This window comes from Scyliorhinus torazame, chromosome 9 (assembly GCF_047496885.1).
Source record: "Scyliorhinus torazame isolate Kashiwa2021f chromosome 9, sScyTor2.1, whole genome shotgun sequence".
In the NCBI taxonomy this organism is placed as follows: domain Eukaryota; kingdom Metazoa; phylum Chordata; class Chondrichthyes; order Carcharhiniformes; family Scyliorhinidae; genus Scyliorhinus; species Scyliorhinus torazame.
The window spans coordinates 198344903-198363090 of record NC_092715.1 but is presented as its reverse complement, the minus strand read 5'-3'; the positions used below and the strand labels follow the sequence as shown (position 1 = coordinate 198363090).

The 18188-nt window shown below is 48.9% G+C and overlaps 1 protein-coding gene across 5 annotated transcripts in view; it reads left to right on the top strand.

Moving 5' to 3' along the window:
- dennd4c (DENN/MADD domain containing 4C) overlaps window positions 1–18188 on the top strand; it is a 287047-nt gene that overhangs the window by 140703 nt on the left and 128156 nt on the right. For all 5 annotated transcript variants that reach the window (XM_072516945.1, XM_072516946.1, XM_072516944.1 and 2 more), the window contains 3 exons: window positions 1409–1478; window positions 5521–5690; window positions 16049–16290. In XM_072516945.1, coding sequence (XP_072373046.1) covers window positions 1409–1478; window positions 5521–5690; window positions 16049–16290 — 482 coding nt within the window. The remainder of the gene's footprint in view (window positions 1–1408; window positions 1479–5520; window positions 5691–16048; window positions 16291–18188) is intronic.

Below are 18188 nucleotides of genomic sequence, written 5' to 3'. Positions count from 1 at the left end.
ACGGCCCCAGAACAGATCCTTGTGGTACGCCACTTGTAACTGAACTTCATTCTGAACATTTCCCATATATGGAATGATTTGTCTGGACTGTATGCAAAACAAATCCAATCCTCCACCACTGACTAACTGTGGCAGCCGTGTGTACCATCTGCAAGATGCACTGCAGTAACTTGCCAAGGCTCCCTAGACAGCACCTTCCAAACTCATGACCGCTAACATCTAGAAGGACAAGAGCAGCAGATACCTGGGAACCCCACCATCCTGGCTTGGAAATATATCGGTGTTCCTTCACTGTCACTGGGGCAACATCCTGGAACGCCCTCCCTAACAGAACAGTGGGTTCACCTACACCTCCAGGATTGCAATGATTCAAGAAGGCAACTGACCACATTCAGCTAGGGATGGGCAATAAATACTGGCCTGACCAGCGACGCTCACATCCCGTAAATGAATCGAAAAGAGTGCATGGCTGCAAGCAGAACTGTTCTTAGCAGAACTTGCACACTGTTAGATCTGTAAGAAGATGACATGTATGTTTTGGTATAGGCTCATCAGAACAGAAGTGAAAACAAACCCTTGATAGAGCTGAAGATGGTGGGAGGCAAGGGGGTGCTGCTTTGGACAAATCCACCATTTCTTCTCTTCTAGACCTAATAAAGGGATTTTTTTTTTCTGTCTTTTTTCAATTCTAGTAAAGGATTTGCACCTGATATGTTCACCTGCCTTTCTTTTTCTTCCAGATGCTAATAGATATCCTGTATTGTGGAACATTTTCAGTTTTTGTCTGGCAGCTTGGGGCAGTGTCCGTGCAGAGTATAATAGTTTATAGATTCATAGTTTATATATTTTTATAAATCTTAGCACAAATTGAAACCTACAATGATAGAATTGTGTTCATGCTGAGGAATTTAGTTAAGCTCTGTTGCCCAGGTAGTTTGAAAATACTCAACTCTGAATGTTCATAAAGGTCACAGCACACCCCATCATTGTTTAAGTTTATGGAACATATATCTGACATTTGCCACTCTGCTTCTTGAAACAGCCGACTGCCAAAGCCCCCCTCATGCCAGTTTTATACCACTGTCACATTTCACTTGGTTCAGCAGCAGCTTCTTGTGGTAGAGGCTGTAAAAGAATGTCGGAGTATATATCGCTAGGTCAAAATGCTTAACAGCACAATGGACTGAAGCGATTCAAAGAAGCAGTTGACCACCACCTTATTAGGGATGAGCAATGGATGTTGGCTGAGCCAGAGAAGCCCAATTCCCATGAATGAATAAAAAAGTTCAATATCTTTAACACTGAAACTTCTTTTGCTTTGTCCTTGGATTAGTTAATTCTGAGTATTTTAACCTGTTTGATCAAAAATGTCAATCTGTTGCTTGTAACTATTTGTTTCTATTTACAGTGGGGTTCCAGTGTGTACCTTTGTTACAAGAAGTCGGTTCCTGCATCTAATGCAATTGCATATAAAGCTGGTATGTAACTCATCTCCAAAACCTTTAGGAAAAGTAATTGTTTGCACGACTCGTATAAGGAGTGGTTGAGGACTCTGGGTCTCTTCTCGATGGAGTTTAGAAGGTTGAGAGGGGCTCTCATTGAAATGTACAGAATACTGAGAGGCCTAGATAGAGTGAACGTGGAGAGGATGTTTGCACTAGTAGGAGAAACTAGAACCCGAGGGCACAGTCTAAGAAGGGACAATCCTTTAAAATGGAGGTGAGGAGGAATTTCCTCAGCCAGAAAGTGGGTGAATCTATGGAACTTATTGCCACAGGAGGCTGTGGAGTCCAAGTCACTGAGTGCCTTTAAGACCGAGATAGATAGGTTCTTGATTAATAAGGGAATCGGGGGTTATGGGGAGAAGATGGGAGAAAGGGGATGCGAAACGTATCAGCCATATTGAATGACAAAACCGACTCGCTGGGCCCAATAGCCTAATTCTGCTCCTATGAATTATCATCTCTACACACCTCTGCTTTGCAAGCGAGTGAACTTCAAAATCAAAAATAATCATCACCCTATTTGAGCTAGTCATTTACTCCATCAGGTGAGGTAAAGCCATTGCTCAAAGTCATAAAGCAGCAGATAACTTTAACTCTTGATGCCCATCTCTTCTTCAGATGAGCGTAAGGACTTTTGTATAATTTCCTAACTTGGTCCTTCATAGCTTGTATCTCAGTTTGTAGCTTATCTACAAATTAAAATTATCCTGAAGGGTGCATTTTTCAGTGTGTTTCCATGTATCCTTATTACAAGAAAGCCTAAATATATGAATATGAAAATCGCTTATTGTCACAAGTAGACTTCAAATGAAGTTACTGTGAAAAGCCCCTAGTCGCCATATTCCGGCGCTGTTCAGGGAGGCTGGAACGGGAATTGAACCTGCGCTGCTGGCTTGCCTTAGTCTGCTTTAAAAGCCAGACATTTAGCCCACTGTGCTGAACCAACCCCTGACTCACTAGTTTGTTTTTTGTTTATAAATTTAGAGTACCCAATTATTATTTTTTATAATTAAGGAGCAATTTAGTGTGGCTAATTCACCGACCCTGCACATCTTTGAGTTGTGGGGGTGAGACCCACGCAGCCACGGGGAGAATGTGCAAACTGCATACGGACAGTGACCTGGGGCCGGGATCGAACCTGGGACCTCGGTGCCGTGAGGCAGCATTGTTAACCACTGCACCACGTGCTGCCCTTCCGACTCACTGGTTCTAAACTACTTTGAATGACCCTAGTTCTAAACTACTTTGAATGATTTAGAGCTTCCTTCTTTGTAGAGGACTGATCATTGTTTTTTAAAATAAATTTAGAGCTCCCAATTATTATTGTTTCCCAATTAAGGGGCAATTTAGTCTAGTCAATCCACCTATCCACATCTTTTAGGTTGTGGGGGCGAAACCCACGCAGACACTGGGAGAGTGTGCAAACTTCACAGTGACCCGGGGGGGGGTTTCGAACCCGGGTCCTCAGCGCCGTAGGCAACAATGCTAACCACTGTGTCATTGTGCTGCGCCAGGACTGATCATTTTTGAAACCAGACTTTTCCTGATACCAGAATAAATGCCATTGTAGAGTTACAGATTTCAAAGTGAAATAAAAGGCTACTAAATGTGTGTTTAAGTTTGAGGAAAAATATAGTCAAAGCTCTCATTTGTTCAACATTTAATATCACTGAAGTCTTTGAAATGTGAAATCAGAACATTTTAAGGCCAATCTGAGCTGAAGGCATACTGTTTAGATTATAGTGTCTCAGACAGAAGTAGACTTCTATTTCCCAAGTGCCTATGGCAGGTTTCTTGTCTTTTTACAAATTTATCATCACCCCCATCACTGTTAATTCTATCACAAAACATTAATCGATGGTCATGTCATGAAGCAACAGTGGTTAGTACTGTTGCTTCACAGCTCCGGGGTCCCAGGTTCGATTCCCAGCTTGAGTCAGTGTCTGTGCGGAGTCTGCACGTTCTCCCTTTGTATGTGTGGGTTTCCTCCGGGTGCTCCGGTTTCCTCCCAGAGTCCAAAGATGTGCAGGTTAGTTGGATTGGCCATGCTAAATTGCCCTTGGTGTCCAAAAAGGTTGGGTGGGTTGCTGGGTTATAGGGATAGGGTGCAGACGTGGGCTTGGGTAGGGTGCTCTTTCCAAGGGCTGGTGCAGACTCGATGGGCCGAATGGCCTCCTTCACTGTAAATTCTAAGATCTATGAATGTTATTGAGCGTTTTTCTGAAGAGTAGAAACTGGGGCCTTTCCTGTGTCCTACATAATCCTACATGTTACTACACAATAGTCCATGTCGTTCTCTGCAGCTAATACTTTAAAAAATATCTCAATCTGTTCTGTTGCATATTACAACTGAGGGATTTAGGATTAAGTTGCTAAATATGGGAGCCATTTCGGAAGCTTTGTTTCGCTATATTGGAATTAGTAACTCTACAGTATTTATACATTTCTAGTCTTGCTAGTTGGCAGAGTAAATATGTTGACAGATTTTAAAATTCCGTTTCATTATACTCCAAGTAACATTTTAAAAAAAGGCATTCCACACTATGCCACTGTTTACTAGTTAATATGCAAATATCCTGAAGGTAATTAGTATTTGCCAATATTCCAACCTCTCTTGTGTACAAACTGTTGGTAGTATAGAACTTGAATATTGCTGAAAAGAGACATGCTGTAAAAACTTTTCATCTTACACTCAGATCTTGTGCAAGAGTGTTGAATTTCAAGCAATCACAGCAACGTATACCACAAGGGAAATTGGTGGGGATTTATTGGCAAGTCGACTCTGATTGGGCAAGGTATTGCAATGGAGAAAGCAACAGGAAACATAGCTCCTGCGTAATTTTAAAAAGGCAGGACAATGGCTATCCTGGTCAGCTGTATTGGACCTGAAAAATGCGTGGTCTACCTCAAATTACCAGGAAAGGAAAAGGACATTAAATTGGACAATAGGTTAAGCAAGCTATTTCAAGTTCCTAATATGCAATGGCTACCTAAGTGGTATTTTCCACCAACAGGATGTTGCTGTCAGTCCAAAAGATATTCTGTTTACTCTCACAATGGAGCAATGTAGTGTACATGTGTGCCTGTGCACCGCCAGTACATTGATGTATGTCCCAACGATTGGCTGATGAAATAAAGCAGCAAGTTGTTTTGGTAATAATGGGCAGAGTACTGACCATACTCAACTAGTCTGCATGTGCAAATCCCAGCATGTTGACTGTTAGATGTGATTTTGTGATTGGGCAGCACTTGCTGGATAAACCCAAGTGTGCTCATAGTTACACCAACAACCAACGTAAGATAATCTGTCAAATTTGTAATGTGTCTCATTTTCGCTTGCTAGAAGTGACATATATTAATACATAGGGACCTGTACTCCGCAAACAGAAAGAATATATTGAGTGTCTGCCTTTTTTGAGTTGTCTGGGAGCTTGGGAAACCTTTGCTTTCCCATGGCGATGCCTTGGTGAATCAGTCGACGTGCCAACTAATCAGCACCCTTTTCACCGAAAATATAAATTGTGATCGTTTGAAATTTGGCATTCTTGTATTTGTTATGAGGAGTGCAAGACAAAAGAACTTTGGCAACGTACTCTCTTCAAAGCAATATTTAAGAACTTTGAGTGCATCTTTTTCACAAGTTAATTTGTTATATGACTGGAGGATTGCAGCAATGGCTTTTTATGCCATTAACATTGTGCAGGACTGATCAAGTACATTGACTACCAGAATAGTTTTGCAACAAAAAAAATTCTGTTACCAGATCGTTTAAGGCTGAAAAAACTGTAATAGAGCAATTGATGCAAATCATCTTTGCCTCAAAAATATAATGCTTTGTGAATATTGTGGTGCATCTGGAGCAGTTCATGAAGCTTTGTTTGGCTATATTGGAGTTAGTAAATCTACAATATTTATAGTACTCCAGTCTTGCTAGTTGGCAGCGTAAAACTGAGCTGCATCTTGCTTGAAGTTACATGTTTAAAGTGCATTCCATGCTATGCCTTTTTTTCTCCAGGATTAATATGCAGATATCCTGAAGATGATTATGAATTGTTTCCACTCTCTGAATCAGTTCCCCTGTTCTGCCTCCCCATGGGAGCTACTATTGAATGCTGGGCTCCCCAAACTAAATATCCGCTGCCAGTTTTTTCTACGTTTGTGTTGACTGCCTTATCAGCAGAGAAGGTAAGTTTGGAGTGAAAAAAAATCTTGTTGCATATCTCTTGTATATGAATGGTTCACTGAGACAAATAATCATATTTTACAAAAAGCAACAGAGGTTTTTCAAATTAATAATGGGCCTTGGTGTGAGATTCCATCTGCCCTCTTGGGTGAATGTGAGCAATCATATATCGTTATTTCTTTATTTAAATGTTTTTATTGGTTTTCACAACTATTATGTCACATTTCAGTTTGTACGATTAGTTTGTAGGTTTCATAGCCATACGATGTTTGGGAAGGCAATGAAAGAAAGACTTGATGTTACAGGACAAATATAGACTAAAGTACAATGAGAGAACATACAAACAAACACAGATCGCTATACAAATTTACAACCGAGCCCAACATACTTGCAACTACTTATTCCTCCTCCTTCTGTGGCCATGGGCCCAAAATGGTAGTTCTGCCTCGGCTACCCTTCCTGTCACAGGCCCGAGCAAGGGTTGCTCATGTGCTGCTACACCCTCTGGCTCTCCGCTTGTCCTCGGGCCCCGTCCCCTGCGGCCCCCATCAGTCTGGGACAAGCTCAGAACATGTGGGTGGGGTTGGCCGGACATCCCTGGCACCGTTCACATTTGTCCTCTACCTCCAGGAAGAACCTGTTCATTTGGATTCTGGTCAGGTGTGCTGTGTGTACCACCTTTAGCTACAGGCTCAGCCCTGCTAATGCAGAGGTGGAGTTCGCCCTATGTAGTGCTTCGACCCTCTGTCTGGTGTCTCTCTCTCTCTCTCTCTCTCTCTCTCTCTCTCTCTCTCTCTCTCTCTCTCTCTCTCTCTCTCTCTCTCTCTCTCTCTCTTCCTGTCTCTCTCTGGCCTCTCCCTCTCTCTCTCTCTCTGGCCTCTCCCTCTCTCTCTCTGGCCTCTCCCTCTCTCTCTCTCTCTGGCCTCTCTCTCTCTCTCTCTGGCCTCTCCCTCTCTCTCTGGTCTCTCTCTCTCTCTCTCTGGCCTCTCCCTCTCTCTCTGGTCTCTCTCTCGCGCTCTGGGCTCTCTCTCTCTCTCGCGCTCTGGGCTCTCTCTCTCTCTCGCGCTCTGGGCTCTCTCTCTCTCGCGCTCTGGGCTCTCTCTCTCTCGCGCTCTGGGCTCTCTCTCTCTCGCGCTCTGGGCTCTCTCTCTCTCGCGCTCTGGGCTCTCTCTCTCTCGCGCTCTGGGCTCTCTCTCTCTCGCGCTCTGGGCTCTCTCTCTCTCTCGCGCTCTGGGCTCTCTCTCTCTCTCGCGCTCTGGGCTCTCTCTCTCTCGCGCTCTGGGCTCTCTCTCTCTCGCGCTCTGGGCTCTCTTTGTGTCTGTCTGAGTGCATCTGAGTTTAGGTGAGTGACTGAGTGCTGATTGGAACAGAGTGCATCTGAGTTTAGGTGAGTGACTGAGTGCTGATTGGAACAGAGTGCATCTGAGTTTAGGTGAGTGACTGAGTTCGGGCGAGAGAGGGCTGTGTTTTTGTTGGTGTTCGGGTTTATCCTTGAGGTTCTATTAAATAAATGTTTTTTAAAAATTATTTAATTTAATTAACTAATTGAATATGGCTGGACAGGTGATGTGCTGTTGCTGTATGATGATGGAACTGGTGGATCCCATTGAGACCGTCAGTGACCACATCTGCAGCAAGTGTTGGCTGCTCAAGGAACTTCGGCTCAGAATTGATGAGCTGGAGACTGAGCTGCACACACTGCGGCCCATCAGGGAGGGGGAAAATGACCTGGACGCTTTGTTTCAGGAGGCAGTCACACCCGGTAGAATAAGTACTGTTAATTCGGACAGTGGTCAGGGACAGAGTGGTGTGACTGCAAGGGAGGCAGGTAGGGGGATCCTGAGTTTAGGAGTTGAGGAGCCTCAGCCCTTGACCTTGTCCAACAGGTATGAGGTACTTGCTCCCTGTGTGGATGAGTTAGAGGGCTGTAGGGAGGATGCGTTGACTGACCACTGCACCGTGGTACAGGAAGCCATTCAAGAGGGGGGAGCAAAAAGACAAGTGGTAGTTGTAGGGGATTCTATAATTAGGGGGATTGATGGCATCCTTGGTAAGCCAGACCGAGAGTCCCGCATGGTATGTTGCATGCCCGGTGCCAGGGTGAGGGACAACTCTGATTGGCTTGAAAGGATTTTGGAGAGGGAGGATCCAGTTGTTGTGGTCCACGTTGGGACTAACAACATAGGTAAGACTAGGAAAGAGAACCTGTTTGGGGATTATGAAACACTAGGGACTAAATTAAAGAGCAGGTCCTCCAGGGTTATAATCTCTGGATTACTACCCGAGCCACGTGCCAATTGGCATAGGGTTGAGAAAATTAGGGAAGTGGCTAAAGGAGTGGTGCGGGAAAGAAGGATTCCATTTCATGGGGCATTGGCATCAGTACTGGGGCAGGAGGGACCTGTACCGTTGGGACGGTCTTCACCTGAACCATCCTGGGACCAGTGTTCTAGCAAATAGGATAAATAGGTTGGTCACAAGGACTTTAAACTAGCAAGTTGGGGGGGGAAGGGGAAGTGTAAAGCTATGGACAGTATAATGGTTAATGGAGATCAAGGCAGCAGGTGACATGACCGGTTATTATTCATTCATTCATTCATTCATTCATTCATTATGTAGAGATATGGGTTCAAAGACGAGGAGAATTAGGAGAAAGGGTAAGAGGAAAAATAAATTGCGAAAAGGCACTGATCAAGGTGTTAGGATTCATAACCGACATAAAAAACAGCATAAGTGTACTTTACCTGAATGCTCGTAGTATACGAAATAAGGTAAATGAGTTGATGGCGCAAATCATCGTGAATGACTGATTTAGTGGCCATTACTGAAACATGGTTAAAAGATGGTCACGACTGGGAGTTAAATATCCAAGGGTATCAGACTATACAAAAGGATAGAATGGACGGTAAGGGCGGTGGTGTAGCTTTGTTGTTTAAGGATGGCATCCGGGCAATAGTAAGGGATGATATTGGTGCTATGGAGGGCAAGGTTGAATCAATTTTGGTGGAAATCAGGAATAGTAAGGCGAAAAGGTCACTGATAGGAGTAATCTTTCGGCCACCAAATAGTAACAGGATGGTAGGGCAGGCAATAAGCAAAGAAATAACGGATGCATGTAGAAATGGTACAGCGGTTATCATGGGAGATTTTAATCTGCATATCGATTGGTTTAACCAGCTTGGTAAAGGCAGCCTTGAGGAGGAATTTATAGAATGTGCCCGGGATAATTTCCTGGAACAGTATGTAATGGAACCTACAAGGGAACAAGCGGTCCTAGATCGGGTCCTGTGTAATGAGACAGGATTAATTAATGATCTCATAGTTCGGGATCCTCTTGGAAGGAGCGACCACAATATGGTGGAATTTAAAATACAGTTGGAGGATGACAAGGTAAAATCAAGCACTGGTGTTTTGTGCTTAAACAAAGGCGATTACAATGGGATGAGAGAAGAACTAGCTAATGTAGACTTGGAGCAAAGACTTAATGGTGAAGCAGTTGAGGAACAGTGGAGAACCTTCCGAGCGATCTTTCACAGTGTTCAGAAAAGGTTCATACCGACAAAAAAGAAAGACGGTAGAAAGGGGAAAAATCGACCGTGGATATCTAAGGAGGTGAGGGAGAGTATCAAATTGAAGGAAAAAACATACAAAGTGGCAAAAATTAGTGGGAGACTAGAGGACTGGCAGTCTTTAGGGGACAACAGAAAGCTACTGGCTCAGAACATAAAAGCAGATAGTAAAAGCTTCTACAAATATATAAGACAGAAAAGAGTGGCTAAGGTAAATATTGGTCTTTTGGAAGATGAGAAGGGAGATTTAATAATAGGAGACGGGGAAATGGCTGAAGAGCTGAACAGGTGTTTTGGGTCAGTCTTCACAGTGGAGGACACAAATAACATGCCAGTGACTGATGGAAATAAAGATATGATAGGTGAGGACCTTGAGATGATTGTAATCACTAAGGAGGCAGTATTGGGCAAGCTAATGGGGCTAAAGGTAGACAAGTCTCCTGGCCCTGATGGGATGCATCCGAGAGTGTTAAAAGAGATGGCTAGGGAAATTGTAAACACACTAGTGATAATTTATCAAAATTCGCTAGACTCTGGGGGTGTTCCCAGAGGATTGGAAAATAGCAAACGTGACCCCACTGTTTAAAAAAGGAGGTCGGCAGAAAGCGGGTAATTATAGGCCGGTAAGCTTAACTTCGGTTGTAGGGAAAATGCTGGAATCTATCATTAAGGAGGAAATAGTGGGGCACCTGGAGGGAAATTGTCCCATTGGGCAGACGCAGCATGGGTTCACAAAGGGTAGGTCGTGTCTGACTAATTTGGTAGAATTTTGAGGACGTTACCAGTGCAGTAGATAACGGAGAGCCAATGGATGTGGTATATCTGGATTTCCAGAAAGCTTTTGACAAGGTGCCACACAAGGTTGCTGCATAAACTAAAGATGCATGGCATTGAGGGTAAAGTGGTAGCATGGGTAGAGGATTGGTTAACTAACAGAAAGCAGAGAGTGGGGATAAATGGGTGTTTCTCTGGTTGGCAACCTGTAACTAGTGGGGTCCCTCAAGGATCAGTGTTGGGCCCGCAGTTGTTCACAATTTACATCGACGATTTGGAGTTGGGGACCAAGTGCAATGTGTCAAAGTTTGCAGACTACACTAAGATGAGTGGTAAAGCAAAAAGTGCAGAGGATACCGGAAGTCTGCAGAAGGATTTGGATAGGTTAGGTGAATGGGCTAGGGTCTGGCAGATGGAATTCAATGTTGCCAAGTGTGAGGCTATCCATTTTGGGAGGAATAACAGCAGAATGGATTATTATTTAAACGGTAAGATGTTAAAACATGCTGCTGTGCAGAGGGACCTGGGTGTGCTGGTGCACGAGTCGCAAAAAGTTGGTGTGCAGGTGCAACAGGTGATTAAGAAGGCTAATCGAGTTTTGTCTTTCATTGCTAGAGGGATGGAGTTCAAGACTAGGGAGGTTATGCTGCAATTGTATAGAGTGTTGGTGAGGCCGCATCTGGAGTATTGTGTTCAGTTTTGGTCTCCTTACCTGAGAAAGGACATATTGGCACTGGAGGGAGTGCAGAGGAGATTCGCTAGGTTGATCCCAGAGTTAAGGGGATTAGATTATGACGAGAGGTTGAGTAGACTGGGACTGTACTCATTGGAGTTTAGAAGGATGCGGGGGGGATCTTTTTGAAACATATAAAATTATGAAGGGAATAGATAGGATAGATGCGGGCAGGTTGTTTCCACTGGTCGGGGAAAGCAGAACTAGGGGGCATAGCCTCTAAATAAGGGCAAGTAGATTTAGGACGGAGTGTAGGAGGAACTTCACCCAAAGGGTTGTGAATCTCTGGAATTCCTTGCCCAGTGAAGCAGTTGAGGCTCCTTCTTTAAACGTTTTTAAGAAAAAGATAGATACCTTTCTAAAGAATAAAGGGATTCGGGGATATGGTGTACGGGCCGGAGAGTGGAGCTGAGTCCACAAAGATCAGCCATGATCTCATTTAATGGCGGAGCAGGCTCGATGGGCCAAATGGCCTACTCCTGTTCCTAGTTCTTATGTTCTTAGGTGTCTGCCTCTCTCTCTCTCTCTGTCTGCCTCTCTGTCTCTCTGTCTCTCTCTCTCTCTCTCTCTCTCTCTCTCTCTGCGCCTCTCTCTCTCTCTCTCTATCTGTCTGCCCCTCTCTCTCCCCCTCTCTCTCTCTCTCTGCCTCGCTCTGCCTGCCTGCCTCGCCCTGCCTGCCTGCCTCGCCCTGCCTGCCTGCCTCGCTCTGCCTGCCTCGCTCTGCCTGCCTCGCTCTGCCTGCCTCGCTCTGCCTGCCTCGCTCTGCCTGCCTGCCTGCCTCGCTCTGCCTGCCTGCCTGCCTCGCTCTGCCTGCCTGCCTGCCTCGCTCTGTCTGCCTGCCTGCCTCGCTCTGTCTGCCTGCCTGCCTCGCTCTGTCTGCCTGCCTGCCTCGCTCTGCCTGCCTGCCTGCCTCGCTCTGCCTGCCTGCCTGCCTCGCTCTGCCTGCCTGCCTGCCTCGCTCTGCCTGCCTGCCTGCCTCGCTCTGCCTGCCTGCCTGCCTCGCTCTGCCTGCCTGCCTCGCTCTGCCTGCCTGCCTGCCTCGCTCTGCCTGCCTCGCTCTGTCTGCCTCGCTCTGTCTGCCTCGCTCTGTCTGCCTCGCTCTGTCTGCCTCGCTCTGTCTGCCTCGCTCTGTCTGCCTCGCTCTGTCTGCCTCGCTCTGTCTGCCTCGCTCTGTCTGCCTCGCTCTGTCTGCCTCGCTCTGCCTGCCTCGCTCTGCCTGCCTCGCTCTGCCTGCCTCGCTCTGCCTGCCTCGCTCTGCCTGCCTCGCTCTGCCTGCCTCGCTCTGCCTGCCTCGCTCTGCCTGCCTCGCTCTGCCTGCCTCGCTCTGCCTGCCTCGCTCTGCCTGCCTCGCTCTGCCTGCCTCGCTCTGCCTGCCTCGCTCTGCCTGCCTCGCTCTGCCTGCCTCGCTCTGCCTGCCTCGCTCTGCCTGCCTCGCTCTGCCTGCCTCGCTCTGCCTGCCTCGCTCTGCCTGCCTCGCTCTGCCTGCCTCGCTCTGCCTGCCTCGCTCTGCCTGCCTCGCTCTGCCTGCCTCGCTCTGCCTGCCTCGCTCTGCCTGCCTCGCTCTGCCTGCCTCGCTCTGCCTGCCTCGCTCTGCCTGCCTCGCTCTGCCTGCCTCGCTCTGCCTGCCTCGCTCTGCCTGCCTCGCTCTGCCTGCCTCGCTCGCTCTGCCTGCCTCGCTCGCTCTGCCTGCCTCGCTCGCTCTGCCTGCCTCGCTCGCTCTGCCTGCCTCGCTCGCTCTGCCTGCCTCGCTCGCTCTGCCTGCCTCGCTCGCTCTGCCTGCCTCGCTCGCTCTGCCTGCCTCGCTCGCTCTGCCTGCCTCGCTCGCTCTGCCTGCCTCGCTCGCTCTGCCTGCCTCGCTCGCTCTGCCTGCCTCGCTCGCTCTGCCTGCCTCGCTCGCTCTGCCTGCCTCGCTCGCTCTGCCTGCCTCGCTCGCTCTGCCTGCCTCGCTCGCTCTGCCTGCCTCGCTCGCTCTGCCTGCCTCGCTCGCTCTGCCTGCCTCGCTCGCTCTGCCTGCCTCGCTCGCTCTGCCTGCCTCGCTCGCTCTGCCTGCCTCGCTCGCTCTGCCTGCCTCGCTCGCTCTGCCTGCCTCGCTCGCTCTGCCTGCCTCGCTCGCTCTGCCTGCCTCGCTCGCTCTGCCTGCCTCGCTCGCTCTGCCTGCCTCGCTCGCTCTGCCTGCCTCGCTCGCTCTGCCTGCCTCGCTCGCTCTGCCTGCCTCGCTCGCTCTGCCTGCCTCGCTCGCTCTGCCTGCCTCGCTCGCTCTGCCTGCCTCGCTCGCTCTGCCTGCCTCGCTCGCTCTGCCTGCCTCGCTCGCTCTGCCTGCCTCGCTCGCTCTGCCTGCCTCGCTCGCTCTGCCTGCCTCGCTCGCTCTGCCTGCCTCGCTCGCTCTGCCTGCCTCGCTCGCTCTGCCTGCCTCGCTCGCTCTGCCTGCCTCGCTCGCTCTGCCTGCCTCGCTCGCTCTGCCTGCCTCGCTCGCTCTGCCTGCCTCGCTCGCTCTGCCTGCCTCGCTCGCTCTGCCTGCCTCGCTCGCTCTGCCTGCCTCGCTCGCTCTGCCTGCCTCGCTCGCTCTGCCTGCCTCGCTCGCTCTGCCTGCCTCGCTCGCTCTGCCTGCCTCGCTCGCTCTGCCTGCCTCGCTCGCTCTGCCTGCCTCGCTCGCTCTGCCTGCCTCGCTCGCTCTGCCTGCCTCGCTCGCTCTGCCTGCCTCGCTCGCTCTGCCTGCCTCGCTCGCTCTGCCTGCCTCGCTCGCTCTGCCTGCCTCGCTCGCTCTGCCTGCCTCGCTCGCTCTGCCTGCCTCGCTCGCTCTGCCTGCCTCGCTCGCTCTGCCTGCCTCGCTCGCTCTGCCTGCCTCGCTCGCTCTGCCTGCCTCGCTCGCTCTGCCTGCCTCGCTCGCTCTGCCTGCCTCGCTCGCTCTGCCTGCCTCGCTCGCTCTGCCTGCCTCGCTCGCTCTGCCTGCCTCGCTCGCTCTGCCTGCCTCGCTCGCTCTGCCTGCCTCGCTCGCTCTGCCTGCCTCGCTCGCTCTGCCTGCCTCGCTCGCTCTGCCTGCCTCGCTCGCTCTGCCTGCCTCGCTCGCTCTGCCTGCCTCGCTCGCTCTGCCTGCCTCGCTCGCTCTGCCTGCCTCGCTCGCTCTGCCTGCCTCGCTCGCTCTGCCTGCCTCGCTCGCTCTGCCTGCCTCGCTCGCTCTGCCTGCCTCGCTCGCTCTGCCTGCCTCCCCTCTCGGCCCATCCGCCGTCCCGTCCCCCGCCCCCCCCCTCATTGCCCCCCCCCCCCCTCTCGGCCCGTCCCCCCCGCCCCCCCCCCTCTCGGCCCGTCCGCCCCCCCCCCCTCTCGGCCCGTCCGCCCCCCCCCTCTCTCTCTCTCTCTCTCTCTCTCTCTCTCTCTCTCTCATTCCCCCCATTTCTATGCCCAGTTCCTCTTCCCATTTCTCCCTCCCCTCATCCACGAGGGATCGTACCCCCTCCAACAGTCGGCGTACAGATCCCCACAGTTCCCCCTCCCAGGTCTCACCCGTCCAACAGTTCCTCAACCAGTGAGTGGCTCGGTATGTTTCCCTGCAGAGGAGGTTCCAGATCTGTATGTACCTCATCTCGTTCCATTTGGATAGTTGAAACTTATCCGTGAGCTTCTCCAGGGTCGCTAACCTGCCATCTGTGTCCTGACGCTGACCGTCAAGTGTCCTCTCATCCTGGTCTCCACCTTTTTGAAGGTGGTGTCCATTGTTGCGGGTGTGAACCTGTGGTTGTTACAGATGGGGGCTCTAGCCGACAGTTCAGTGAGGCCGAAGTGCTGTCTCATTTGATGCCACTACCACTACCCCCCCCCCCCCCCCCCCCCCCCGCCGCTGCCGCAAATGCCATGATTAGCTTGTCCACCATCTTAAAGGAGGCCATGGAGATGTCAATCGGGAGGGATCTGAACTAGAAGAGGAACCTGGGCAGTATGTTCATTTTGATCATCTGCACTGTCCCTGCCAGAGAGAATGGGAGTGTGCCCCACCTTTGCAGGTCCTTTTCAACTTCCCCCACCAGACTTGTCAGGTTCTATTTGTGGATCCGTTTCCAGTCGAGGGCAATTTGGATCTCCAGGTAGTGGGATTTGTTTTGGGCTTGTCAGAACGGAAATCTCACCAGCTCTGACCCTGCCCTTGTAGATTTATTGAGAAGATCTTGCTTTTGCTCAGGTTGAGGTTGTAGCCCAAGAAAGCTCCAAATTCCTTTTAAGAGGTTCATGATTCCTACCATGCTGGCTTGTAGGTCTGAGATGTCGAGGAGCAGGTCGTACGCATAGACCTTATGCTCTCTGCATCTCCCCCACCCACCTTGGATACCCTTCCAGCTTTTCGCTGATCTGCCGGCCTCTGTGCATTTGGACGTATTTAGAGCTGGTGGTGTTAGTCCGTACGCTCGCCATGGGAGCACTGAATGTAGTTTCACCCAGGAGGTGTACCCTAATGCAATCCCAAACTGCTCCTCCTGAGGTACATCCACTCCACTCTGGCAAAGGCCTTATCTGCGACCAGGGAGATGATCACTTCTGGCGTTCTCTGCCTGGGTGGGGTCATCACCACATTAAGCAAGCGCCTGATGTTCAATGTTAGATACCTGCCCTTGACAAAGCCCGTCTGGTCCTCTGCGAATAGCTCTGGCACGCAGCTCTCCAGCCACTTAGCCAATATTTTTGCCAGGATCTTCGCATCTACATTGTGCAGCGAGATGGGGTTGTTCGATAAGTTTGGATATCAGCGAAATGGAGGCTTGTGGCAGTATTGAAGGCGGGGAGCCCGTAACCAACACTGCAATAAAGTTACTGTGAAAATCCCCGAGTGACCACACTCCAGCGCCACAGAGGGAGAATTCAGAATGTCCAATTCACCTAACAGCACGTCTTTCGGGACTTCTGGGAGTAAACCGAAGCACTCGGAGTAAACCCACGCAGACACTGGGAGAACATGCAAACTCCGCACAGAGTGACCCAAGCCTGGAATTGAACCCGGATCCCTGGCGATGTGAAGTAACAGTGCTAATCACTGTGCTACCGTGTTTTAGTTTGACATTTATACAACTAAATTTGGGCGCTCTTGTTTTGCCATCTGCAAATGTTACTTGCCTAAATATATAATTTCTCAATACCTATTCACAAATATGTCGGATATGTGGGTTAAATAGTTCAATCTTTGACAAAACCCTGCAAAAGGGAATTCCTGATTGGAGGGATCTGTATGATTTTGAGTTGTCTTTATATTTCAAGACACTAATTTTATGTGCTTTGGTACTATGATCTAACAAAACAGGTATATGGTGCAGCTATCCAGTTTTATGAATCCTACCCAGTGGAACTTCTTACTGAGAAGCAGCTCATGCAACTGGGCCTCATCACTGTTGTGGGCAAGAAGCTAATCACATCCAAGACTGTACACACCAATAAATGCATCTGTCTTCTCTCGCGCTGGCCTTTTTTTGAAGCATTCCGCAAATTCTTGATGTTTTTGTACAAACTTTCTGTCTCTGGACCTCATCCGTTGCCCATTGAAAAGTATGTATACTTTCTAATATGGATCTGCTTTACTATGTGTTTCAAAATGTACAAAGTAAAAAAAAATGCTAACTTTGCTCATGTGGTTAGATTTTCACTATTGTTGTTGATGATGTGCAACTGGACAAGTCAATCAAACTGATCGCAGATGATGAAGGTTTATAAAAAAAAAAAAAAGACTTATACCCCAGTTTGTCACAGCCAAATGCCTATACGGGTACACATTTTCCAGCAGATGCTTTGAATGATGGTTAGGATTGGATGATTTTTTTTTTCCCCTCCCTGCCCACCATCCTTATCTTTTTGGAATCCAAGTCGCTAAATAATTTCATTATGCAGTCAAACTGTTGCTGCTTTGATTCCAGATTCTATTTTGCTCCCTGGTAACTAGCTTAATGCCTCAATTATTTTACACTACTCGCAAATCCAGGGAATTGCTAAATCCAGAAATGCATTGGTCCCAAACATTCCAGATTTGAGATTAGTGTTAGAATGTCTAACTGTAAGTGTGTGAACTGGATATAAGTGTGTAGGTGAGACAGAAACCATGTGGCAAAAGGTTATAAAGCTGTAAAATAACAAAAATTGTTTTACTTTTCCAAATCCGCAATTAAGCATTGTAAACTGATTTAACATTTCAGTAGTTCTCCAACATACATGGCCATCCAATTATTTATCATATACTGAGCTTGTGTAGTCCAAATATGTTTGCTCAATAATGAGGGCTGCGTTACAGATCTTGTGAAATGACACAAATGACTCTTAATTGGAATCTGAGCTTGAAAACCTATATTTCAACATTAATGCTGACTGTTGACTGAGTTTTAATTTTTAAAAAATATATATATTTATTAAAGTTTTTTTAACACAATTTTTCACCCTTACAAACAATAAACCCCCCCTTGTAACAAAATAGAAAGAAAATGCACAGAGCAAGATATATACATGGTAAAACGATATGTTACAGAGCTTTGTACACTGGCTCCCTCCCGTACATGCCAGTTTCCCAAATCTTTCATGTGTTCTTTTGCTCAACCCCCCCACAGGACATTTCTCTCTCTTTCTCCCCCCCCCCCCCCCCCCTTTCCCGGGTTGCTGCTGCTGACTGACCTTCCTCTAACGCTCCGCGAGATAGTCTAGGAAAGGTTGCCACCGCCTGTAGAACCCCTGCACAGACCCTCACAAGGCAAACTTTATCCTCTCCAGCCTAATGAACCCAACCATGTCGTTTATCCAGGCCTCCATGCTGGGAGGCTTCGCCTCCTTCCACAATAGCAAGATCCTTCTCTGGGCTACTAGGGACGCAAAGGCCAGAATACCGGCCTCTTTCGCCTCCTGCACTCCCGGCTCGTCCACTACTCCAAATATTGCTAGCCCCCAGCTTGGCTTGACCTGGACTTTCACCACCTGAGATATTGCTCCTGCCACTCCTCTCCAGAACCCCTCCAGTGCCGGGCATGACCAAAACATACGGACATGGTTCGTCGGACTCCCTGAGCACCTTCCACATCTGTCCTCTACCCCAAAGAACCTACTCAACCTCGCCCCCGTCAAGTGCGCTCTGTGGACCACCTTAAATTGTATCAGGCTGAGCCTGGCACACGAGGAGGAGGAATTAACCCTACCCAGGGCATCAGCCCACAGACCTTTCTCGATCTCCTCCCCCAGCTCCTCTTCCCATTTACCCTTCAGCTCCTCTACCAACGCTTCCCCCTCTTTCATCTCCTGGTATATTGCCGACACCTTGCCCTCCCTGACCCATACACCCGAGATCACCCTGTCTTGAATTTCCTGTGCTGGGAGCAGCGGGAATTCCCTCACCTGCCGCCTCACAAACGCCCTCACCTGCATGTATCTAAATGCATTTCCCGGGGGTATCTCAACTTCTCCTCTAGTGC